This window comes from Phyllostomus hastatus, unplaced genomic scaffold (genome assembly GCF_019186645.2).
Source record: "Phyllostomus hastatus isolate PE091 unplaced genomic scaffold, TTU_PhHast_1.1 phas_contig_150, whole genome shotgun sequence".
Taxonomy (NCBI): domain Eukaryota; kingdom Metazoa; phylum Chordata; class Mammalia; order Chiroptera; family Phyllostomidae; genus Phyllostomus; species Phyllostomus hastatus.
In genome coordinates, this window is record NW_025333611.1 from 2,802,922 (window position 1) to 2,826,635 (window position 23,714).

General features: G+C 62.8%; 2 protein-coding genes across 14 annotated transcripts in view; one reads left to right on the top strand and one right to left on the bottom strand.

The window, feature by feature from the left end:
* CYTH3 (cytohesin 3) overlaps window positions 1-10,066 on the top strand; it is a 47,236-nt gene extending 37,170 nt beyond the window's left edge. For 3 of the 6 annotated variants that reach the window (XM_045821824.1, XM_045821796.1, XM_045821831.1), the window contains exons 4-13: window positions 128-194; window positions 786-904; window positions 1,446-1,526; window positions 2,276-2,388; window positions 2,529-2,677; window positions 2,921-3,032; window positions 5,935-6,011; window positions 6,104-6,175; window positions 6,334-6,488; window positions 7,371-10,066. In XM_045821824.1, coding sequence (XP_045677780.1) covers window positions 128-194; window positions 786-904; window positions 1,446-1,526; window positions 2,276-2,388; window positions 2,529-2,677; window positions 2,921-3,032; window positions 5,935-6,011; window positions 6,104-6,175; window positions 6,334-6,488; window positions 7,371-7,443 — 1,018 coding nt within the window. In that variant the 3' untranslated portion in view covers window positions 7,444-10,066. The remainder of the gene's footprint in view (window positions 1-127; window positions 195-785; window positions 905-1,445; window positions 1,527-2,275; window positions 2,389-2,528; window positions 2,678-2,920; window positions 3,033-5,934; window positions 6,012-6,103; window positions 6,176-6,333; window positions 6,489-7,370) is intronic. The other 3 variants (XM_045821803.1, XM_045821806.1, XM_045821813.1) reach the window with 3 other exon arrangements.
* Window positions 10,067-10,089: 23 nt separating this feature from the next.
* Window positions 10,090-23,714, bottom strand: part of USP42 (ubiquitin specific peptidase 42) — a 36,407-nt gene continuing 22,782 nt past the window's right edge. For 3 of the 8 annotated variants that reach the window (XR_006783691.1, XR_006783689.1, XR_006783688.1), the window contains exons 12-19: window positions 23,129-23,288; window positions 20,945-21,673; window positions 20,718-20,815; window positions 17,713-19,272; window positions 14,218-14,516; window positions 12,330-12,373; window positions 10,904-11,277; window positions 10,090-10,217 (exon numbers count right to left, since the gene is read on the bottom strand). Coding sequence is in view for 3 of the 8 variants with exons in the window: in XM_045821782.1 (XP_045677738.1) it covers window positions 12,366-12,373; window positions 14,218-14,516; window positions 17,713-19,272; window positions 20,718-20,815; window positions 20,945-21,673; window positions 23,129-23,288 (2,854 nt within the window). In the remaining 5 variants the exon portion in view is untranslated. Of the gene's footprint in view, window positions 11,278-12,329; window positions 12,374-14,217; window positions 14,517-17,712; window positions 19,273-20,717; window positions 20,816-20,944; window positions 21,674-23,128; window positions 23,289-23,714 lie in introns of all 8 variants that reach the window. The other 5 variants (XR_006783692.1, XR_006783693.1, XM_045821782.1 and 2 more) reach the window with 5 other exon arrangements.

Here is a 23,714-nt window from a genome sequence, read left to right on the forward strand (position 1 = left end):
AAGAGGTACCACAGGCAGGAAGGGGCCGAGTCCCCTAGCCAGGGCCTCGGCCACTGCAGTGCCGGGGGAGCGGGCGGGCCCTGGGAGCCGCGTCCAGTAACGGCGCCCTCCTTATCTCCGCGCACAGCAAAACCTCGCAGAGGAACAAGCACGTCGCCATGGGGAGGAAGAAGTTCAACATGGACCCCAAAAAGGTAAGGGGGCGCATCGGGTGTTGGCCCACCAGATGCTATGGACTGACCCATCTGAACGGCCTGCTCCCTTTTGATAAAGGTGGCCGTGCTGCCTCTTAAAAACGCAGAGTCGGTTTTAAGTTTTTATCAAGGGCCACTGATGAGTGGGGTGGAGCGAACACATTTGTCGGCTGGTCCCGGGACCAGAAGGCCTTTCTCTCCTCGTGCGGAGCTTCCTTCGCGTGTTCCGGCGCCTCAGGTGCCCAGAAGCAGCCCTGGGCTCCCCACGAGGAAGATGGGGACAGGCCGGTGGGATGGGGAGGCTGCGAGCGCTACGGAGCGACCCCTCTGCGTTCCCAGCTTCCCAGACACGCCTGGGAAAACACACACGCATCTGTGACCAGCAGGGGGCAGCACGCTCAGAGGCGCGGGTGTGGGTGTGCGGTCAGCAGAGGGCATTCTAGACTGCCCCCACTCCGCGCCGAGCAGTAGTGTGCGCCCCCGCGGGGCCCGGCGGTGTCTCGGCCGTGCCCAAGCCCGCGCACCCGTCTCCCTGTGACTGGAGCGCGAGCCCCGGGGACTGTCCTGAGCGGTGCTCCCGTCCCGCCGCAGGGGATCCAGTTCCTCATCGAGAATGACCTGCTGCAGAGCTCCCCGGAGGACGTGGCCCAGTTCCTGTACAAGGGCGAGGGCCTCAACAAGACCGTCATCGGGGACTACCTGGGGGAGAGGTGAGCTGGGGGAGGGGTGCTTCCCCTCTGAACTTCAGAATCCCTGTCCTGTGGGACCCCGAGGACCCCTGTGCATTGATCCTAGAGGAGGAGGAAGTGGGGGGAGGGGAGAACAAATGTCGATGTGAGACAGAAACATCCCCCCACTCGCTTCGCTTCCCTTCCCCACGGGGAATCAAACCTGCGGCCTTTGGGTGCACGGGACGACGCCCCAGCCTACGGAGCCGCCCGGCCAGGGCCTTCCTGGCGTCTGGATGCTGGAGCGAGAATGGGCTCCAAGCCTCCGCGGGGGGAGGGAGGGAGAGGCCTCTGGTCCTGCGTGAGTTTGGGATCAGGCGGCGATCTCCTCGCCCTCACGCCCACCGGTCGTGATGTCACGTCGGTCCCCCACGGGGTCCCCTGGGCCCCGTGGCCAAAACCGCACGAACAGACAGCACCTGGACCTTCAGTCACGCGACTGAAACCCAGGAAAATGGCCGGAGGGGACGTGTGTCTTGGAGCCGTCTGCGGCGGGCTGGAAGGCGGCTTCCTCTCTTTCCAGGGACGACTTCAACATCAAAGTGCTGCAGGCCTTCGTGGAGCTGCACGAGTTCGCCGACCTCAACCTGGTCCAGGCCTTACGGTGAGCGTCTTGTCGCGTGTGGTCCCGGAGAAGAGGGCAGCGGGGGTCCGCTGCCCGAGCGGAAGTGGCAGACACCCGCGCCACGTCACTCGCAAGGGCCGCCCGGGTCCCTGCGGACGCCGGCGCCCCTCCCTCTGCGTGGCCTCTCCGGGGCCGCCGGCTGCGCATGTGCCGTTCACAGGTCCTTGGCCGACTTCCGCTTTAAATGAGGCTCGGCGGCTGGGTGCGGGCTTTCCTCCCACGGGCGGGGTGGGGCCGCCGCTGTCCGTGTCGCGCCCTGTGCTCGGCCGCGCGCCCGGGCCGAGCCGCGCTGCCAGCTCTGGGTGCTGCGGCCGGATTCTGGATTCCCGGGGCTCGGAGTCAGTTTCTGAGAACCCGGCCGCCCAGGGAGGGGCCGGCCGGGCGCGTCTGGGGGTGTGGTCGCGGCGGCCAAAATTCCGTGTCTCTTGGTTGCTCCGTCTCTGGCCCGAGCCGCAGGCCTTGACTCACTGCTGCGGGTGTCGGTGGGTGGCCGGCCGAGGGCAGGGAGCTGCCTGTCGTCCCTGCGTCACCTGCCGTGTCCGTGTCCCCCGGCCGAGCGGAAGGAGCTCCATGGGATTGGAGGGAAGGCCGCTTCGAGTCGCCTGCACCGACGGGCGGCGCACCTGCCGCGTGCACCTGGCGTCCGGCCTGGGCCCCGGGGTGGGGAGGGGGGTGAGGCCAGGACGCTGGGAACTGACGGCCACTCGCCGGCGCTCGTGTCTCTCCAGGCAGTTCCTGTGGAGCTTCAGGCTTCCAGGCGAGGCCCAGAAGATCGACCGCATGATGGAGGCGTTCGCTTCCCGCTACTGCCTGTGCAACCCCGGGGTCTTCCAGTCCACAGGTCAGTGACGGGGCGCGGGACGGCTCTGCCTGTGGCCTGCCCTGCTGGACACAGGTCACTCGGACACGGGAGCCAGACCAGCCCGTCGGCTGCCCTGAGGCTGAGCGCCCCCCCCGCCGCTGCCCTCGGGCTTCTTTCAGACACGTGCTACGTGCTGTCCTTCGCCATCATCATGCTCAACACCAGCCTGCACAACCACAACGTGCGGGACAAACCCACCGCCGAGCGCTTCGTCACCATGAACCGGGGCATCAACGAGGGCAGGGACCTGCCCGAGGAGCTGCTGCGGGTGAGCGGCGGCCCCGCCCCTTCCGGGAGACCGCCCCGCCCCTTCCGGCTCCCTCCTCCGGCCCCCGGCGCTTGCTCTTGATCCTTGGTTGTGAGCTGGGCGGCGCCAGTGCCCCGATCTTAGCGCCTCTTCGGCGAGTCCCTCGCCGCTGCGCTGTCCCCGTTCCCTCCACCACCACGCGTGGGCTGCCCGGGAAGGGCCAGGCCCTCCCCGCTGAAGCGCGCGCTGCTGCTGTCCTCGCAGAACTTGTACGAGAGCATCAAGAACGAGCCGTTCAAGATCCCGGAGGACGACGGCAACGACCTGACACACACGTTCTTCAACCCGGACCGCGAGGGCTGGCTCCTGAAGCTGGGTGAGCGGCGCCGGCGGGCGGGAGGGACCGCGCTCCGGGCCCCGCAGCGCCCCGCAGCGCCCCCCAGCGCCCCGCCGCCACTCCCGCCGCGTGCCTTCCGAGTTCCGCTAGCGAGGCCGGGGAGCCAAGGCAGACCATGAAAAACAAGGTCATTAGGAAAAGGCCGCGCTCGGTGGCCGGCCGCACGCCCCAGACTTGAGGGCGCTGCTTTGAATCACAGCCCCCGAAGGGGGCCGTCCGTCCACGGCCCCGGCAGGCAGTGAGGGCTGGGCCGCGCCAGGGTCCCAGAGCACTGTCTCCAGGGACTGCGTTGCTCCCCGTGTTTGGTGTGGCTGGTGCTCGACGAGTGGTTTAAATGTGCCTTCTCCTTGTTTTCCTTCTGCCTGCGGGTCCCGCCTTTCTGCTCTGTGGCGGGCTGTCCCCGCTGCTCTTGCGGGAGGAGGTTCGTGCGCGGTGGCTCCCTCTCTGCCCCGGCTGCTCATCCCCGTCCTGGTCTCTCGCCCTGTGGGTGTGCGTGAAGCTCTGATTTCTGGCTGCCGTTCATCTGACCCACGTGGCTTTGGACTTGCCGGTGGATGTGCCTGCCGCACCCTGGGCTGGGCAGGAATGGCCGGAGCGCAGCCGATCTCACCCCATGCCGCCCGGGGGAGGGGGGGTTGCTGTGTGGGACCGAGCCTGCCCCTCTTCCTGGCTGGAGCAGCAGGGAGAGGGCTTGCGGCAGCCCCGCCCCCCCTTCACTCCGCCCTGGTACTAACTCCGTGGCTGCGCATGCTTGCACCACCGTGGGAAGAGCCCAGAACATTTGAAAGGCATCCTAACCCTTGACAAAGAAGCAGGGTGGTTTTTATGTTTTCTGGACGATCGTAGGAGGCGGTAGGGTCTTTGACGGGGGGGTGGGTTGGGGTTTCTGCCTGACGGTGCCACTAGAGCCTGTGCAATGTGACAGCCCCGTATCCTCCAGGCGCTCCGAGAACAGATGGTGAGACACCAGGCGTATGAGAGTCCTGGTGGTTTGGTTCTTAATCAAGGGAGGCGGAGTCCCTGGCGTGGGTGCAGCATGGCAGGCATGGGTGCAGTGTGGCAGGCGTGGGAGCAGGCCGCAGGTTCATGTTTCGGGCTTGGGGCCTTGCTCTGACTTTTCTCGGGCCCCGTCGAGGTCTGGAGAGTTCCGGATCTCTGCCCAAGAACCGGAAGCATAGCCTTCACACCTGAATGCCTGAGTGGCCTTCAGGGTGCAGCAGCCTCTGCGATCCCATCAGACCGGGGGGCTGGGAGGAGGGGTGTGCCCCCAACACCAGTGCTGGCGTGCCCGCTCCCGTCCCTGCAGTGCCGGCCAGTGCCCCTCGAGGGGCGGTGACAGTGCAGGCTCCTGGCGGCTGGTGTGGTCTGCGGCCAGCGGGGCTCGTCTTCCAGCCTCTCAGTGGAGCAGACGAGGGGCCGGGACATCAGTGCTCAGGGCAGTGTCCGGAGCTGCCGGGACCCGAGCGGGGGCCCGATGCAGTGGCTGGACGTGGCCTGAGCACAGGGGACAGCCGGGAGCCTGGGGTCTGCCCCTTCCACGCTCCCGTAGCCGCGTGCACACGTCTCTGGGGAGGGAAGTCATGGCCCTGGTGTTCCGGTGAGAAGCCACAAAGCTAGTGACAGTGGTGTTATTCAGTCCTCGAGCCTCCCGGCCAGGTGGCAGCCGAGAGCTACCGTCCCCGACAGCCCTGGCAGCCCCCGTGTCTGCTCTTCGCTGAGAGCTGTTCCCGCCCGGAGAGCGGGCACGCCGGCGCTGGCAGGCTCCCCGGGCCGCCCCGCCCGGTGCCCGGAGGGGCTCCTGCCCCGGTGTTGGCGCTGGCCTGGCCACTAGAGGTGGGTGGCTGGTGCACGTCGCTCTCCGAGGGCCAAGGAGGAGGTCAGTCACCTGCAAGCCGGTGCCAGAGACGCGCCAGGTTGGCCCCCGGCACCTACGGCCTGGACACAGAGGCGCAGCCCGAGGCGTCTGAGACAGGGCATCTCTCGTTCTGGGTTCAGTCTGAGAGCAGGTGGCCTTCCAAAGGCCTGGGCGCTTTGTCAGCACACAGCAGTCGGGGTGCCGCCCCACGGTTGTCGAGTAAACACCTTACGGTCACCGAGTTTCGAGAACAAAGCAGTTGTTAAAGAGACGGGAACGTGGGTCAGAGTTGACCTGTGCAGGCAGAGGGACTCGCGTGCTCTTGTCTGGACTGCCCTGTGCCCCGTCAGAAGCAAGGGCGAGAGCTGGAAGCCGGCTTGTTGTCCCCGCTGAGCATGTAAGGGGACGGACGCTTTCCCCTTCCATGGCGGGAGGGGTACACGCGGAGGAGCTGCGTGTGTGAGTGACACGTGTGTCCCAGACCCTGTTAGGAGGTGAATTCAATCTCATACCCCGGGCCCGGGAGTAATTGATTTTGATGGGCCCCAGGGCTGCCCAGAGCCCTCCGTAATGCGATCAGGACCCCGGCGTAACAGGATTAGGTCCCGGACAGCCGGGGCGGCACCCACTTCCCCCCGCTGCCATTTCCACGTGGGGAAATGAAGCCCATTCATCACGGCTGCCTTTTCCAGGAGGCGAGTTTGAGGGGAGCAGCGGAGCCGTCTGGGTGCCCGGGGAGGCCGTGGGGGCGAGGTGCAGGCCTGGGGGAGGGGAGTGCCGGTGAGCAGAGCACCACGCCGCGCGTCCGCTCGTCGCCCGGCGGGCCCGAGAGCCCGGGTGGCCCAGGCCACGCAGCTCGTCCAGGACGTGGTTAAGTGTTGGACGGGTGGGCCTCTTCCCAAGGAAGGAAACCCGAAAGCGAGCTCGGCTCCCTCCCGGGGGCCTTTCGGGAGGCAGCGGTTCGCGTGGCCCGGGCCCCAGGCGCCCGCCCGCCCCGGCCTGCTCACGGGGCCCCTGTGCTTGCAGGCGGGCGCGTGAAGACCTGGAAGCGGCGGTGGTTCATTCTGACCGACAACTGCCTCTACTACTTCGAGTACACGACGGTGAGTGACGGGCGGGTGGCCCGCCGCCCTCCCCGTCCGAGGGGCCTGTGGTCTCGCCTCGTGTGAGGCTGCTGTGCGCTCTCCCCCCGCAGGACAAGGAGCCCCGGGGGATCATCCCGCTGGAGAACCTCAGCATCCGGGAGGTGGAGGACCCGCGGAAGCCCGTGAGCCGCCTGCCGCCCTGCCTCCTGCCGGCGGGGCCCTCCCCACAGCCCCGATGCTCTGGTGGCCGGCCGGCCGGCCGCCCTGGGGGGCGGGGGGCGCAAGAACATCCCGTGTCCCCCCCCCCCCCCCGCTGACAGCCCCTCTCTCCCCCCACCAGAACTGTTTCGAGCTTTACAACCCGAGTCACAAAGGGCAGGTCATCAAAGCCTGCAAGACGGAGGCGGACGGCCGAGTGGTGGAGGGCAACCATGTGGTGTACCGCATCTCCGCGCCCAGCCCCGAGGAGAAGGAGGAGTGGATGAAGTCCATCAGGTGCGGGCCCAGATGCTCCCCCGGGCGTCGCGCCAGGGACCAGTGTCGCCGTTGACAGTGACCCGGTGATTCTTACTAGGATCGCTGGACCCCCTTCGGCAGTGACCATCAGAGAAGTCAGCGAGGCGCAGATCTGTCACTTAAAGGACCTGGAAACGACAGAGTCCGCCGGGGGCCGCGCAGGCTGGCGGGGCGGCGGGGGGGGTAGCGTGCGCACACCGGGCGCTGTCGTGCTTTTGAGGGACGGAGGGGGAGGGAGGGGAACGCGGGTCCGCTGTCCCACCTATGGGTGCACCACGGTTGGCTCCTGCAGGGGTCCTGGCGGGGGTCGAGCCTGCGACCTTCTCGTTGCGGGGTGGCGCTCTGGCCGACCGAGCCCCCCGGCCAGGGCGTGGGTGCGGCTTTTACTGGGGCGGAGGGCGGGGCCTCTGGCTCTGAGGGCTCGCTCTCGATGGGTGGACTTGGAACTCCCACGAGAGTGTGGGTTCAGGGCGCAGGCAGAGAAAGCAAGCAGCCGACACAGTGGTGTGTCCCGGTCACCAGGGACCTTCGAAGCCCGGGGGCGCGGTGGGGGGCGCGGTGGGGGGCGTGTCCGGCCCGGGCCAGGCCGGGCGCTGGCCCACGTCTGCCGCGGCGCCCGGCCCTGGCGGTCACGTGGGAGTCGGATGCTTGCGTGTGAGTTAGAAGGCGCGGACGTCAGGGCTGACACGCCCGTGAGGCTGGGGCGGAGTGCACACGGGTGCCCGTGCCACCCGCGTGAGCGGGAGTGGCCCGTCTCCAGACTCCCGGGGGTCACAGCGGTCCTCCGGTCGGACGGCCCGCGGGGTGCCGGCCGGGGTGGCGGAGGGGAGGCCCCCTCACCGGGCCCTTGTGTCTCCCCAGAGCGAGCATCAGCAGGGACCCCTTCTACGACATGCTGGCCACCCGGAAGAGGAGGATCGCCAATAAGAAGTAGCTTCCCCGCCCGCACAGGTAAAAGTGACCGCCGCGCCCCGCCGCAGCCCGGACCCCCGACGGCCGGCCTTTCCCCGGAGGCGGGGCGCGCCGCACTCCCGCCCCGGCGGCCTCCAGGGCCCCCCGGTTCTCTGAAGCCTCTGTGCGCCCCGCATTGGTGGCTCCCCTCCGCCGAGGGCCTCCGCTCAGCGGCCGGGGAGGCCGGCCGCGACGGCGTGTGCGACGGACTCGGGCCATGGGCCCGCCCACGGGCCCACCCACAGACTCAGGCCACAGGCCCGCCCACAGACCCACGCACGCCATCGACACATGCGGTCACGGGGGTTGCTCGCCGCTTCGCATCAGAGCAGCGGGGGCAAAGCTATGGTTTCTATCCAGACTTTTTCTCAGATGTATAGGATTATAGCTTTTATATGCCTTTTTCTATTTTGAAATTATAACGAGAGATACTTTCTAATAGTAGTATTTTTAGAACGGCAGCTATAAACGTAACTCCTGACACACGTATTTACCGTGCACTGAAAACAAACCACGTAGACACTATATATGCAGCCGCCAGGGGCTCAGCGCCGGGGCGGGCGCTCACCGGTGTGGGGTTCGGGGCCCTGCAGGGTGCACTCCAAGTGCCACTGCTCTGGCGGGGGGGGGCCCTCGTCCCTCCTGGGGCCTCCTCGACGCGGACTGGGTGGCCCCACGGATTCTTTATAGGAAGGCCAATCATTGACATTTACGGTGTGGGTGTCCCGTGAGCGCCGCACCCCAGCAGGGATGCGTGTGGGGGGAGCCGTGTGAGACCACCGTACGGCCGTCCTGACCCCCACAAGCACATGGTCAGCCCGCGGCCGCCGTCCTCGCTGTTCAGAGCCTTTGGGCAAAACGAGGCCCCTGTCCCTGACCTGGCAACTGACCCCGTACATCCCTCAGTGTGACGAGCAGGTGTAAGCGGATGTCATCCCACCCGCTCTTCCAGAGATCCCCTCTCCCGCCGCGCGGCCCCCAGGGTCTTCTGCAACTACTGGTGGGAGCCCCCAGCGCGCGCCGGCAGTGCGGCGGGCTGGTGCAGGCCCAGGGCCCGGGGCTCAGGCTGCCGTCCCCGGGACGTCTGCAGGGGCCCCCGCCCGCCCCCGGCCAGACTGAGACACGCAGGTGGACGGGGCCGGAGGCCTCTGGTCCTTCAGGACAGGCTCGAGACACATGCCTTCTCTGTTGGGGGCTGTGTTTCCACCGCCAGGACCGCCTCGCCCGCCGGGGCTGTTCCGGTGGCGGGCCCCTCACCGTGCAGAGGCGCCTGCCGCTGCCCCGTCTGCGCAGGTGCACCCCGAACTCACACCGTGTCGGGCGCAAGTCCAAGGAGGATCGCCCCAGACCGACTCTGCACTTGGGCGGAGGCACCAGCGGCAGGAGTCACGGCCCGTGAGCGGCCCAGCTGAGACGGAGGCCGCGGGCCCTGGGCGTGGCTTTAAGTCATGCTCATCTGCAGAGGGTCCGAGCCCTGGACTGTCCAGCGTCGTCAAACTGGCTCTGACAGCTTACTCCTGGGCTCCCAGGCCCCGTTCTTGTACCGATACCTCAGATTCACAAGTTTGGTTTGGGAGAAGACAAGACATCCTTAAACAAGACATCCTTGAAATGCCCGAGACGCACACGCATGGCTCTGGGGGGCTGCCTGGACCGCCCACCGCACGCTGTCCAGCAGTGCAGCCCCCAGGCCGGCCCTCCGGCGGAAAGATCACTCTCTCACCAGGATGTTCTGTCCTTTGTCTGACCCAGGGAGGCCCCTGGGGCTATGGGGCTTTTCTGTCCCCTGAGTGGGGCCGGGAGGAGTGGACCTCAGGAAGCACTTGACGCGAGTGTTTCCCTGGTCGCCTGCGAGGGAGACTGGCCCGAGGGCCCCACCCAGGAGTGACGCAGGAAGCCGTGGTGCTCCGAGTCTGCACACCCTGCCTACCGTCCGGGTGTCACAGGGAACCACCGAGCCCCAGGCCTCGCTGTGACAGTATTAACCTCGCGGTCAGGCAGGCCGGCTGCCTGCCCCTCGGTCCCACTGGGTGCACCCTCCCCCCTCCCCCGTGTCCGCGCGCAGTGCCGAGTTGCCGTCCCGCTGCCGGCCAAAGACGTGCTGTCCCCCAAGGGGCGCTGGGTGGACGCAGCAGCTCCCGCAGCCCCGCGGGCCTTGGTCAGCAGGTGAGGCTCAGCTGGACGACCCTGGACCCAGACAAGCAAGCGTCTTCAAGACCACAGAACGTTTTTGAGCAGTTTAACGTGGTACCAAGCTATTTATAGACGCAGCAGCATTGAGTGCTTCCCGTGAAGCAATGCATATATATCTACTAGACGTGCTTTGCTGAAAAGTTAGGTCTGTTGTAGACCAGAAGCCACAAGTGATCTCGTTTTCTTATTTTTTTCTTAGAAGACATTTCTATTACAGTAAATAGTTAATGTGTAAATAATGTACATATATATTGATTTCTGGAGTGTTTATTCAGTGTATATACTTCCACAACTTGCATGAAAAAATACCCTATATCGATATTTTGTTGTAAACAGTAAAACTGGAGGGTGTGTGGCTGTCCGACTGCAAACTCTGTGCTGACTAAATAAAACCAGACGCACTGCTCACACAAGGCCGTCTGCAGACCTGCTTCTGTGCGCCGGCCGCCGGGCCCAGCGACCGCTCGCCGTCCCGGTCTGCGCCTGCGGGCGGGGCCAGAGTCCGCAGCGCGCTCGGGCGGCGCTAACAAAGTGGAGGCGGCAGGAGGCAGCCGTGAGGTGTGTCTGTAAGCAGATGGGGCGGACAGCAGTGAAAAATAAGACACAGGTGTTTAGTAGTTTGCTGCCATTTATATACTCTATAAATTTTACATGCTGTATATTTACAGTGGGGCAAGTACTTTTTTTAATCTTTAAAAAAACAAAGATCAAACTTTAGACATCTCTGAACAACACGAACTGTATAAACCATACAGATTATTCAGATACAAACTGTATCAAATACAGTTTTCCCCACCCCATCTCCTGATGCAGGACCAGTGAGTTATAAGTGTATCACAGTTTGATAGCATATCCATATTAAAAATAAAACCACAGTATGATTGTGTCTGTAACTAGAAACTTTCAAGGGACCAAGCTCACAACTCAGACTCTGGTATCATAGTCAAGACAAGGGACACTGTATAAAAGAGTGTTGTGTAATAAAAAACGCACTGTAGGCTTTACAAATAATGTCTGGGTTATACATTCATAATGTAAATACTCATCATAACTGGTGAATTGATTGGAATAGTTCCACAAAGTTCAAAAACAGAACTTGTCTATAAAATACACCTTCAAATCTTGAATACAACTAAAATATGAAGCAAATTAGTTTCTAGTATCAGACGTTACAGAAAACAGACTGCTCTCAGAAGCCTGGCTGAGAGCTGGTGGAGCTTTAAATAAGTCTTTAAATTAAATGTACATACTGTCGGTCGCGCGGGGAACAGCTCTGGCCTCCCGGCTGGCCTCGCGCCGGCTGTCGGACTTGGAGGAGCATCGCGTGGGATGCAGTGATCGACCTGAGTCTGGGAGTAAGCAGCATTTGAGATGTTCTAGTCCAGGGCGTTATTTTCAGTGTGATTTATATACACGGTATTTTACAATGCTCAGCAGTTGTAGAAAGTGTTCGTCCATTTGGAATAAGGGTAATTAAGAAAAGGTAAAAACTAAAAAAAAAGTTGTCCATGGTAAAATCTGTACAGTATTTACTAAAGAAGCACCACGCAGATTTGAACAAGGTTATTTTCTATATTTATAATTTAAGCTGGGTTGGGGATGGCTTCTGTTGAACATGTCGAATCTGAAAAACAAGACGCGGGAAGTTGGAACGAGGGCCTGGTGAGTCCCCCACACCGACTCCTCGTCTGCGGACTCCTTGCTGGCGGCCCCCCCAGGCCTTGGGGGCAGCACTGCCTGGACCCCCAGCTCTGTCTGCCTCTCTGATTGGCCCCAGGCAACGGGGCTTCGGCCGGTTCCAGGCGGCAGCCTGCGGCCCGCTCAGCCAAGAGGCAGAGGCGCCCTCTGCTGGGCACAGAGTGTGCCCTCCAAACCCCGACTGGCTAATCCCTCCCAATCCTTACATTCCCTCTAAAGGGAAGAATTTAATTCCTTAATTAGGCTTAGGTCTTTCCCTTGAAGACACATTGATATAAAGCACGTTAATTAACTGAAAATTAATCTTCTGAAGATGTTTTACTTTGAAATTCGTTGTTTAATCCCTCTTGCTGCCAAGGAGTTTTACATTTGGGCCAACGGCTCCCTGTCCACGCCCCCTCAGCCAGAGGGCAGGGCACAAACGGGACCTCTGCCTCCCGGGGCCATGGAAGAGGGTTCCGGCAGTCGGCCGCCTAGCCTGCGAGGGGTCTGATCTGCTGGAAAACACCCGAACCTCGTTCAAACAAAGCAAAGGCCTCTCTGAGACGGGGGTGGGGCCGGACGCCTCCGGTCTGTGGGTGTACTGGCCCGGCGCCCCAGGGTGCCGGGACGGGTGGGCGTGTGGAGGGAGGGAGGCCCGGGGGCTCCTCTCTCAGGCCGTGGGCCGGTCTGGGCTGAGAGGCCGGACTCCACCTCGTCCAGCGTCTCCAAGGGACGGGCTCCCGTGCGCTGCCCGCGCTCGTCTGCTCGCAGTGAGCAGGGGGGACGGGGGGACGGCCTAAGTCTGGGGACACAGGCGTCCCTCGGGCAGCGTGCTGACGAGGGAGTGTACACACAGCGCCAGCCTGGAGGGCCGAAGGGCTGGCCGCCCTGGCCGGGGGCTCCCGCACCCGCACCCCACAGCCCGCGCCCCAGACCCACTCTGGGTCTGGGCAGCACCCCCACAGCTGCACGGGGACAGACGTGCACACAGCTCACCGTGACTAGTGGCGTCCTGGTTTTGAGGCCGAGTCTTCAGTCACCTAGGGCGCAAGCAAAGTCGGGGAATAAGTCAGTGGGCACTCACACACGAGGGGCCTGTGCTGTGCGTGCAGTGTGTGTGCGTGCGGTGTGTGTGAGCAGTGTGTGTGTGTGCGTTCAGTGAGTGTGCGTGAGCAGTGAGTGGGGCCCCGCACAGCCAGCTCTGGGCAGCCTGCTGTTCAGCCCCACACAGGGACCAGCAAGCTCTGCCGCCGGGAGCCAGGGCTGCCGAGTCACCAAACGAGAACGAGAGGCCGGAGGCCGGAGCACGGCGGCGAGGGCCACGCCTCTGGGGAGACGGCTGGGCCCGGCGAGCTGAGCATCCCACTGGCGTGTGGACCAAAGCAAGTGCGCTTTAACGCAGCCCGAGAACAGGAGTGTGGGAGGCAGGTAAGTGGCCACGGCACTGGGACAGAGGGCACGCGTCAGACAGCGGGGTCTGTCCTCGGCCAGGTGACAGGGATGCTGGTGGAAGGCGGAGAGATTGGCCCTTCTTGGGGGACGCAGGACCACGGGGCCACCATGCAGCAAAGCCTGGCTGCAGCCCCTGGAGACACAGCAGAGCTCCCGAGTGCCAGCCAGCGAGGTTTGCACGCCACGTGCTTCCCCCCAGAGCCAGCCGAGGGCAGCCCCCTCCCCCCAGAGAGACCCGGCCGACAGGGAGGGGCTGGCAACCACGGAGAACGCTCTCGGGCCCTCCACAACGGCCCTCACGGCCGCATGCCAGCACGAAGCAGAGGGGACAAGGGACTCAGTCTTCACCGAGCCCCTTCCCCAATCGCTGTCATGTTCAAAGAAAACCAATCTGAAAATACACACTAATTTCTTAAAAACAGAGCAAACACACACTTTAGCTCCACTTTTTTGCTGCCACGTGCCTCTGGGGCTCCCACCACACTTCACCCTCGAGTGGGACCGCCCGTGCCTCAGTGTCAGCCGCCACGGGCTGGCCACCCCAACACGCGACAGCTCAGTGGAGGCCAGGGTGGTCGAGAGCCAGAAGGCCTCTGGGCAGCCACGGTGACAGTCACAGTGACCGAAGGGCACCTCGGCACCCAGGCCGGGTCGGCAGCTTCTCCCACCAGAGACCGCAGGAGCCGGGCTGCACTGCGCTGCAGCTCCGGACGGGAACCTCACCCTGGCACGCCGTCACGGGAACCCAATCTTCGGACTTTTCCAGACACTTCAAATGTCAAAACCAGTCCTGCCTGGCAGGCCCGCGGCTGCCCTGGGCCCGGGGCCACGGCTCTCACCCCCGCTCCGGTCCACTGCCCCACACCCTACCTTCTCCCCATTCAGCGCTACTCCCCGGGGTCACAGATCAGGGCGGGGAGGGGCGGCCTTCAGGGCCACGAGAGTGGGAAGGACCACACAGCGAATGACAAGGGGACAGAGCCCTGGCAGATGTGCGCCCCAGAGGCCCCGCCCGGGCTGGCAGCCGCCGACCCCGAGGGCCCGGCTGGCAACAGTGACCTCCAGAGGATGCTCAGGATGCTGCAGGTTTAAGGATTCAGGAGAGAAAGAGTATTTTAAAATGGTTTAAGATATTTTAAAGACGGTGTAAAAACTGGTCCTTCACAAAGCAAGCGCTCGAGACACCCGGACCCAGAGGCGCGGCCCAGAGGCCCTGCTGGGCACGGGCAGCCCGGCTCCTGCGCTCGCCGAGGCTCGGGGCTGGGCCCTGCCCGGCCCGGGGCGCGCAGTCGGGGGCAGTCGAGGTGCAGGAAGCAGGGTGGGGGGTCCTACTGAGTCACCCTCTCGCGCTACGCAGGTTTTCTTCCCATGTGTTCATCAGCTGCTCCCACAATCCCGTCTCCGTGTTTCAGTTCCCAGTGTCTCCCCTTACCCTGGCCACACTCCGACACGTGACACCGGTCGCCCCTGCCGGCCATGCGGAAGTGTCTCGCCTTCTCGCGCAGAGGCCCAGCCCCTTCCAGGGACAGGCTGTCGGTGAGCGGGGGGCCCTCCGTCCTCCGGAAACGGTCGGCAGTCTCCGAGCTGGTGGCCTTAGCTAAGTGCGGTCCTGCGTCTTTACCCAAGTCCTCGGATTTCCTCGAGTGTCTCTTCTTTTTCTTCTTCTTCTTCCTGTGCCTGTGGAGGTCCGCGTCGGAGTGCGCTCCCGAGAGGTCCGAGTCCTGCGGGTGCCTGCAGGGGAAGCAGCCAGAGCTCCGACCACCGAACACGCAACGCCGTGAAGACGACCCGCTGCGCGGCTCGCACGCCGCCCTGGGCACACACTCCTCACTGCACACGCAGGTAAGGCTCTCGTCTAACTGAAAATGCACCGTAGTAATGTCCTGAAGTCCAGGGCCGTGAGTTCACCCACGTCCACCCCATCCCACCCCTGCCTGCGGCTCTGCTGGGGAGCCGGGGGGCTGGGCCACGACGCCGGGGGAGGGCTGTGGGGACCAGGCTGGGCAGGCGTCTCGGCCCTGAGGGGGCGGGGGGGAGGTGTCGGCGGGCTCCGGCCCCTCAGCAGCCACGGCCTCGTGGGGCACTCTCCCGGGCTTCAGGGTTGAGAGATGCCGAATATATGAAACATCTAAGTAATTCCGTCTGTGCTCATCCATCTCATCGTGAGTAAGTCATTTCCAAGATAATCACTGACCAGTTTAGTTTTTTAAAAACAAAAACATGTCATGGAGAGATTTTTGGTCAAGATGGCAACATAGGTAAGCACAGTGCCCACCTCCTCACACACCCACATCAAAATTCCAACCAAACTATAGAACCACCATCATTCAGAACCACCAGAAATCAAGCTGAACGAAGTCCTACAACTACGGAATTCAAAAAGAAACCACCTCGAGACTGGAAGGAGGGGCAGAAATTTGGGAAGTGCTGGCCCCACACCTGTGTGTGGTGGATAAAGATCGGGAGGCAAAGGTCCCCAGCCCAGGGCTGCAGTGCAAGGAAGAGACATCCCCACGATGCCTGGCTGTACAAAGGAGTAGGGATTGAGGCTGTGGGAGACAGACTTCTGGGGTCCCAGGCAGCTCCTCTTAAAGGACCTATGCACAGCCTTACTGACTGGCCTTCACTCCCTCTGAGCTCCAGCGCTGGGGCAGCAGCTTGAAAGGCACCAGAGGCATGGCGGGGGGGCGGAACTGACGTGTCCAGCCTCGGGGAGAGACCTGGGGGACAGCCTTCTCCCGGAGAGAGGTGCAGGCAGAGGCCACTGTTCCCTTTCTGAGCCCTCCCCCCACCCAGCTGGCAGGTGGAGGCCGTATCCGAGGCTCCACCCACCGGGCTCACACTGTTTGCCCCGCCCCACCCCAGCTTTCGGGTGCACCTGACCTGTTTCCAGTGGCTTTTCCATGTGAATGGCTTGTCTTGGCTCATGCTTCACATCTTCCTGAAGCCTCTTGAACAAGCAGCATCTGGCTTCAGCAAGCCCCTTACAGCTCCCTAAGTGGCCTGCAGATCCCTCTTTAGCTTATGCTGTGGCCCCAGACAAGACGCAGGCTGTGGCTGACCTTGCACGTGCCAACAGCAGTCAAGGCTCAACTACAGCAGCAAGGCGTACACGGCCCACCCGGTGGGCACGCCTTGAGCACCCAGCCTGAGCGGCAGGGGCGGCAGTGCCATGGGACCCTACAGGACACCTACGACCTTAGGCCATGCTCCCAAGCCCAGCCCAAACGAAAGGACAGAACAAAAGTCCGGAAAAAGAATGAAGCAAAATGGAAACAAAACATCTGCCAGATGCAGGGTTCAAACCACTGGCTATAAGGATGCCCAGTGAACTCAGTAAGAAGCTCAACTACGTAAAAAAGACCCGGGCAGAAATGAAGGATACGCTAATTGAAATACAGAGCAATTTACAGGAAAACAACAATGGAGTGGATGAAGCCAAGAACCAAATCGATGATTTGGAACATAAGGAAGCAAAAACCAACCAATCAGACGAGCAGAAGAAAGAATCCAGAAATACGAAGACAGTAGAAGGAGCCTCTGGAACGACCCCAAGAGGACCAACATTCACATTTTGGGGGTGCAAGAAGTGAGAGACCAAGAAAAATGTAAACTTATTTGAAAAAATGACAGAAAACTTCCCTAACTTGGGGAAGGAAATAGACATACAAGTCCAGGAAGCGCAGAAAATCCCAAACAAGATGAACCCAAAGAGGCCCACTCCAAGACACATCATAATGAACACGCCCAAGACCAAAGACAAAGAGAGAATCTTCAGAGCAGGAAGGGAAAAGCGGAGTTGCCTACGAAGGCCGTCCCCACCGGCGGACAGCTGACTTCTCAAAGGAAGCCGCAGGATAGAAGGGCCTGCCAGGAAGTATCCAGGGTGACGAGGAGCGAAGACTTACAACAAAGGTTCCTCTACCCAGCAAAACTGTCGTGTGGAAGGGCAGAGAAAGTGCTTCTGAGACAAGGAAAAGCTAAAGGGAGCTCGTCACCACCCAACCAGTAGTGGGTGGTGGGATACGGAATGTTAAAGGGTCTTCTTCAAGAAAAAATGACAAAATATAAACATTAAAATGGTAATAAACGCTACCTATCAACAACTGAATCTGAAAAACAAACGAACGAGCAGAACAGAAACACAGTCACAGGCGTGGAGAACGTTTTGACGGGTGCCGACGGGGGTGGGCCCGGGGGCGGGTGCAGGGGCGAGGGGACTAGGCGGCATGACGCGGCAGTGCAGCGCGGCCCCGGGGACGCCGGCGCCGTGCCTCGCGGGGGTGGGGAGAGCAGCCAGAGGGACGGACGCGTGCACGGCGCCCGGACCTGGATGACAGTGTAGCGACTGCCGGGGGGGGGGAACAACTGTGATAAAATAAACAATAAAATTAAAAAGTAAAATTAATAAAAATACAAACACACACGTCCCAGTGAGATTCTAAAACGATACGTGGAGACAGAAAAACAGACCAAGGTGGAGGCAGCAAAGGGTGCATCTGAGCCCCCGCCCGGGGACGGCCCCCACCGCGCCGCCTGGTGGTGGCTGGGTCTGAAGAACACACGCGCACGTGACCACTGGGCACCTGTGACCACGACGGACGTCCGCATCGGTCGTGAGGCCGATGACCCCAAGTTTTCATGTACACAGTATCGCACTTCTAGAGGTATAAACCATTAATCAAAATGGCAATTTTTGAAAAATGAGATTTTTAGGCATTTTATGATACTGTTGAAATACAGCTTAAAAGCAGAGCTAAATATTAGCAACCCATAAGAACTCTGGAACCCACACAGAGGAGAGAGACACGAGCAAAACGTGAACCCGACACAGCCCCCACCGGGTCCGGGTGGGGTCAGGTGCGCACGGGAAGCTGCGTGACCGGCGGCCGCCCCCGCCCCAGCCCCCGTGCGGCCCACTCCTCACCTGGAATCGCGCTCTCGGTGCTTGTCTTTGGATTTCTTTTTCTTCTTTGACTTTTTGTGCTTCTTCACTTTAGGTTCTTCTAAAGGGCCCCGTGGCGAGCTTCTCCAGGCTTTCTTCTCTGCGTAGGCATCACTCCGTTCCACACTGTCGTACCTCCGTTTCCGTGACTTCACTTCTTTGTGTTCATGAAACTGATCGGCGAGGTGACAGCTGCTGCCTTCGGGTCCCAGTGCCGTCTTCTCGTGGGGGTAGTTCTCGTGGGGGGTCTTCTCGTGGGGGTGCTTCTCGTGGGGGGTCTTCTCGTGGGGGTGCTTCTCGTGGGGGTACTTCTCCGGGCAGGGAGGCGGGGCGTGGGGCGGGCCCGCGCGGGGGCTGCTGAAGCGGTGCCGCTCCCGCTCCCTGGCGGCCAGCTCGCAGCCCTTCCGGCCCCGGTAGTAGTCCCTGCACGGCTGGCCGCCATGCTGGCCCAGGCGGTCGTAGTCCCGGTCGCCGTGCAGAGGCCTCCACTCCCACGCCTCCCTCGCCGTGTACGGGGCGTACCTGTCGTGGTAATACCTGCACTTGTCCCACCTCCTCTTGTCTGGGTAGCACCTCTCCCGGCCCCAGGAGTGCTCCTCCGAGTGGCGGTAGGTGCCCCAGCCCTGGTCGGACCGGCCTCTGCTCCGGGAGCGGTGGTGGCGGTGCCGGGCCGGGCCGTGGTGCTGGCAGGGGGAGTGTGGGCCCCCGCCGCCGTGCTCCGGCCTGAAGCGGCCCTGTGGCGCCCGCTCCCGCACGTAGGGGTGCCGCCTCCTGTGGTGATGGTCCTCGGTCTTGCTCCGGCTGTCCCTCGGGCGCTCCCCGCTGGAGGAGCGGTCTCTCCGGTTGCGGTAATGTCCTCGGTCCACTTTTCGGAGGTTGCTGATCTTTTCCTTAACTGGGGAATGATCTTGGACTCTCTGCCCAGCCTCAGCCTCTTCACGCTGGTCCCCGGAACTTTGCTGAGGAGCCCCACCCGCTTCTGAATGGCCTTCCGTGACCTTGTCCAGCGGAGGACAGGGCAGCTCGTCGGCAGGTACCCCCGCGCCCTGGGGCGCCTCTTCCGCTCCTGCCTCCCCGCCCTGGTCTCGGCCACTGGGCACCGCGGGTCCCTGCGCACCGTTGCCCTCGGCCCCTGCCGAGGGGCGCGGGCTCAGCCTCCCCGTGGCTTCCACTGCTGCCGCGTCCTGGGGACTCTCTGATGATGTCCCTGTCACGTCCTGGGCTGCTCTGCTCTGCTCGCCTGTTAAATCCCCGGGCTCACACAGTTGAGGGAGGCGGTCGTCCCCGGTGGTGGTCTTGGCGGCGTCACAGAGGTGGTCGGGGCCGGGCGAAGACCCCCCCGGTTCTGCTGCGGCGGTCTCAGGGACCTCTTCTTTGGTAGACCTGGTGCTGGGGTCTGAGCGCGGCGGAGCCTTCTTGAACTTGCTGCTGGGGCTGGGGACGGCCCCCAGTTTCTCCCGGCCGTCAGGGGCGGGGCTGCCAGGCTCCAGGCCAGCCTCGGGGTGCACGGTCGGGCTTCCCTCGGTTCCGGCTCCGGCGGCACTGCAGCCCGACCAAAACAAAGACACGCGTTAATCATTCACCAGATTGCTTTGCGGGCTTTTGTCATTGACTCACAGGGACAAACGCTTCAAAACATACATCTGTTGGCAACACTACGTATTTTAGGCCTTTGATATCTGGTTAAAACCCAATAGTGAGCTTACCATTTTGGAAACTTGGAATTTTTTCTTTCCTTCATTAAATAAAAATACAAAATTATATACCAAGCCTGTCTCCCATCCCACTTTCTCACAACAATTCTGTGGCTCTGGGCTACCTCTGCTCTCAGGCAGACTTCCAGTTCTTCTTGGAAACTGAGCCTGAGCAGGTCAAAGGACAAGCAGAGGCCCCGGCCCTTCCTCCGGATCCCCTTCTCCCCACACACTGCACGGGCGGCTCCGGGGAGCACTTGCAATCCGTGAGAGCCCCGAACTCTGCCCTCCACTGCTGGGAGGCTTCTGCCGTGTTCGGGGTCGATGACAGCTGCCAGGAAACAGTGGAACCTGACGGCGGCCCCTGTTTCAGCAGGACACTGGGAGCGAGCGCCCCCACGAAGCCAACGCGCACACGCCCTCTCGAGCGCAGCAGGGAGGCTCTCCGGTCGGCCCGTGACGCCAGGCCCCCTCCCCCCACGCCCTGCGGGGACCCCGAGCCCGACGAGGACAGCAGCGGAGAGGGGGGCAGCACGCAGGCCAGAGGGCAGCTGGGAGCGGGTGTGCGAGGCCCACGGCGAGGCCTGGCCCACCCGCACGAGCAGCCCCCTGGCAGCTGTCCGGGCGGGGCCGCTCTGAAGCCTGGGGAGCCCTTCTGGGCTGTCATGATGATGGGGCCCTGCGGGCACTGGGGGGCGGGCACAGGCAGGCCCCATGAGAGTGTCCTGTCCCCCACGTCCCAGTGTCTGCGGGGCTGGGGACCAGTGACGCTGCTAGCGGCAGTTTCCACGGAGATGAGACTCTCCAGGGGCCACCGACTGTGTCAATCTAGAGACAGCCAGGAGTCACTCAGGGCTGCCCACCGCGGGAGCCGACGTCCCCGATGGCGCTGTGTGCTCTGCGGCCTAGCCACACCCGTGCACCCATGCACCCGCACTGGGGCCTCAGGTCCCGCACTCTCACCCGGCCTGGTCATTCACGTGTGGGAATGCATGTGTGTGATAGATTCCTTTCCTTTCCTTCCCATCACAGTTAGGTCAATGTACTGACTTTTTCTTTAAAAATGGAGTGGAAGCAGACCGTCTTATCGGTCGACTTGACTGCGGCGTTCCAGAAGGGGCAAAACGAAGTGTGAGCTGTTTCACAGCCGGGGAGCAGGGCCCCGGCACTGAGCGCGTCTCCACGCACTGGTCACCTCCGGGAGCCAACGCCCGGCACCACCTGCAGACGCGGTTCGTGGTGAGACCTGCCCGGAGCGAGTGGGGGACACTCACGGCCGCGCCAGCGCATTACCTGGCTTCCTCCGGCGAGCCTGTCGTCCCTCTGCTGCCGAGTTTGAAGGTCTCTAAGATTTTGTCTTCTGGGAGCGGTGGCAGAGGAGCAGGCATCAGCTACAATGAAAAACAAGGATGCTTCAACTCGAGCTGCCACCCCATGCCCCCTGAAACCAGCCCAGTGACCTGCCACGAGCAGACGGAGCCGAGGCAAAGCTGCCCCACCCCTCGCCGACACCCACTCACCTTCCCGGGCAGGCCATTTGCCTTGGAAAAGGGGTTTTCTGAGTGCAGAGCAGGCTGGACTTGGCAACTGGCGCCGTCGAACAACAGACCGTTTTCCTTCGGGCCGCCGCCCGCGCTGTCACTAGCACCGTTCAGAGGAGCAGGCTCTCGGAGGGGCTCGTGCGCAGGGGCCTCGTCCCCGTCGGCAGCGTCCTGAGCGGAGGCGCGCGAGCTCTCGGCCGCGCCCAGGCCATTCTCCCGGCCGAGGCCCTTGGCCTCCTCGTCGGACTCCTCCGAGGACTCGGCGCCGTAGGGGACCAGGACGCTGGAGCTCAGCTTGGACTTGCCATTCACCACCGGCTTGGAGCAGGACTCACTCGGGGCCGGCTGCCTGGGGCCCTGGCCGGGCCCCGACGACACGGGAGCAGCGCTCGAGGTAGACTGCATTGCGGAAGAATTGGTAACGGTAGAAGAGGGGGCGGGCCTGGCAGGGCTCTCCAAAGGACTGCCGTGCAGGCTGGGCTGCGACTGACCTTGGCGGACAGGGAACTTGTTGTGAATACTGATTGTGATTTTTTGTTTCTTGGGGTGTTCCGGAATAACTGAGGACCTGCTCACTGACCAGTTCTGAACAGAGGTCGAGGCACTGACGGGGCCAGCCCTGCTGATGCTGGCGTTTCCGTTCGGGCTCGACAGGGAGCTGCTCGGCGTCTCTTTCAGCGGCCCGGTCCCGTTCACGTGGGGCGGGTTCTGCAAGGGAGACCACGGCTGCCGGTGAGCGTCCGTCCGGGGACGACGCCACAGACCAGGACCCACTCTGGCTACGGCCCCCTCCCGTTCGGTCTTTTCTTCTCGGAAACAGCAGGTTCCACACACCTGGGAACACTCCCCTCCTCACCCACGCCAGCCTGCCGTGACCCTTCCACGGGCCACTGTCTTCCGGCAGCTCGTCAGCCAGCCACCACTTTACCCAGAGAACGGCGCCCAGACCAAATTCTTCCTGCCCCAGCAGACACGAGCAGGCCCCTCCAAGCACGGAGTCGCGTGCGTCCTCCGTGGCTGGTCTGCTCGGGAGCCCCGTGCTGCACAGGCAGCAGGACCTGCCAGCCGGCAGGGAACCGCCCCGGAGGGCAGCTGGGAGCCGGCCGAGCGGGCAGACGTGGAGGAGCTGCTTCGCACGGCGCAGCAGGCCCGCCCTGTGCCACCCGCACGACGTCTCTGAACCCTGCTCACGCAGTTACTTTGCTCAAGATCCCAACTACCGCTCCTGTACCCCAGAGGCTGCCAACTGGAGGCCGTGGGGGAAATCTGGTGTAAGGATGAGTTATGTTTGGCCTTTGCGATGTTTCCTTAAACACCTGAATTAGTTCCACCTCAACGTTGGAAGGTTTCACGGGACGGGGGGTGGGGGAGCCTCTGGAGAAACCAGTAACAGCCACCCCTCGACGCAGGGCACGCGCTCTTCCCCGGTGTCCGCGGTCACCCTCCCGAAGCGCCCGGCTGAGCAGCCCAGCGCCCGCCCGGCCCCCAGGGGCGCTGGGCCTGGGGGTCCGCCCCAGCCCGCACCCTGTCGGACGTGCCCGAGCAGCAGCGCACAACTGGGCAACCCGCCGACTCCGAGCCAGAGCGACTCGCGCTGCCAGGCCACTCACAGGTGACCGACCGGGTCACGCCAGCATGTGCACGGTCCGTCCGTGACCTCAGCACACACGCCTGCCTGAACGGGGGGGCTCTGCTCCCCGAAGCCTCAGAGCGTCTGAGATCTGGGCACTTCATCCTTCCTCCCCAAGAGGCCCCCCGGGAGAGCGGCCAAACCCAATGGCCGGCGGACAGAAGAGCGCCACCCTCCTGCGAGGGCGGGCCAGGCCCGACAAAGGCCGTGCTGGCCACAGGGCCACGCTCCTGGAAGCCAGCGTCCGCGAGGGAGCCCCGGTACCCGATGCTGTGCGCATGGCGGTGCAGTGTGGGAGCTACTCTCTCTAGCATCTCAGTGCTCACACCCAGGCCTCCTTCCTGACCACTGTCTCCAGACTCTGAGCTGTGCCGTGTGTTTGAAACATTTTGTAACAAGCGACCTGGATGCACTTTTTTGACGAGAAATTCATCTGAATGTGAGGCCACGGCAACTTGGAGCAGTGCTAGCCTGAGGACTGGAACGGTCCGTGTTTAACGTGAACGGGACGGCCCTGCCCCGCGGTGCGCTACCTTCATCACGTGCGTGGGGAGCTGCGGTCCGATGAACCCTGGCGCGGCCGGCTTGCCGCTGACGACGCGCTGGCTGATCACCGGCCGGGGCGAGGACTGGCCGGGGCTGTGGGCGGGGTGAGTGAGCTCGCCTCCGCCTCCGTTTTTCACATCGTGGGACCTGGGGACAAAGGGAGCCACCTGCTGAGGGCTACTCGGGACAGCTCCTGATGAGAGACGCACTCGCAACCCTCCAACCCTCCGAGAGCAGACGGGTCTGCCGCGGCGGTAGCGCTGCCCACGGGCTCTGCTGCCGGTCGCGGGCAACGCCGGGGCTTCGACCGGCAGACCCCGCGGGCCACTGGGCAGGTGGTGCTCTTAACTGTGTATCCTGAGAATGCCACTATCTGAGGGCTATTTTGCTTTTCAGTTCAACTATATTTCCCTGATGATAAATACATGCGTACCGTTATGGAAAACCTGTAATAACCAGAAAAGTTGGAAAGAAACAAACCCAATGTGTGTCACCGGACCCGCAGAGGAACCTGCTCTTCAGCTTTAGTAGACTGTCCTCCACACTTCAGCCTACACTGTTTTTTTCAGCAGT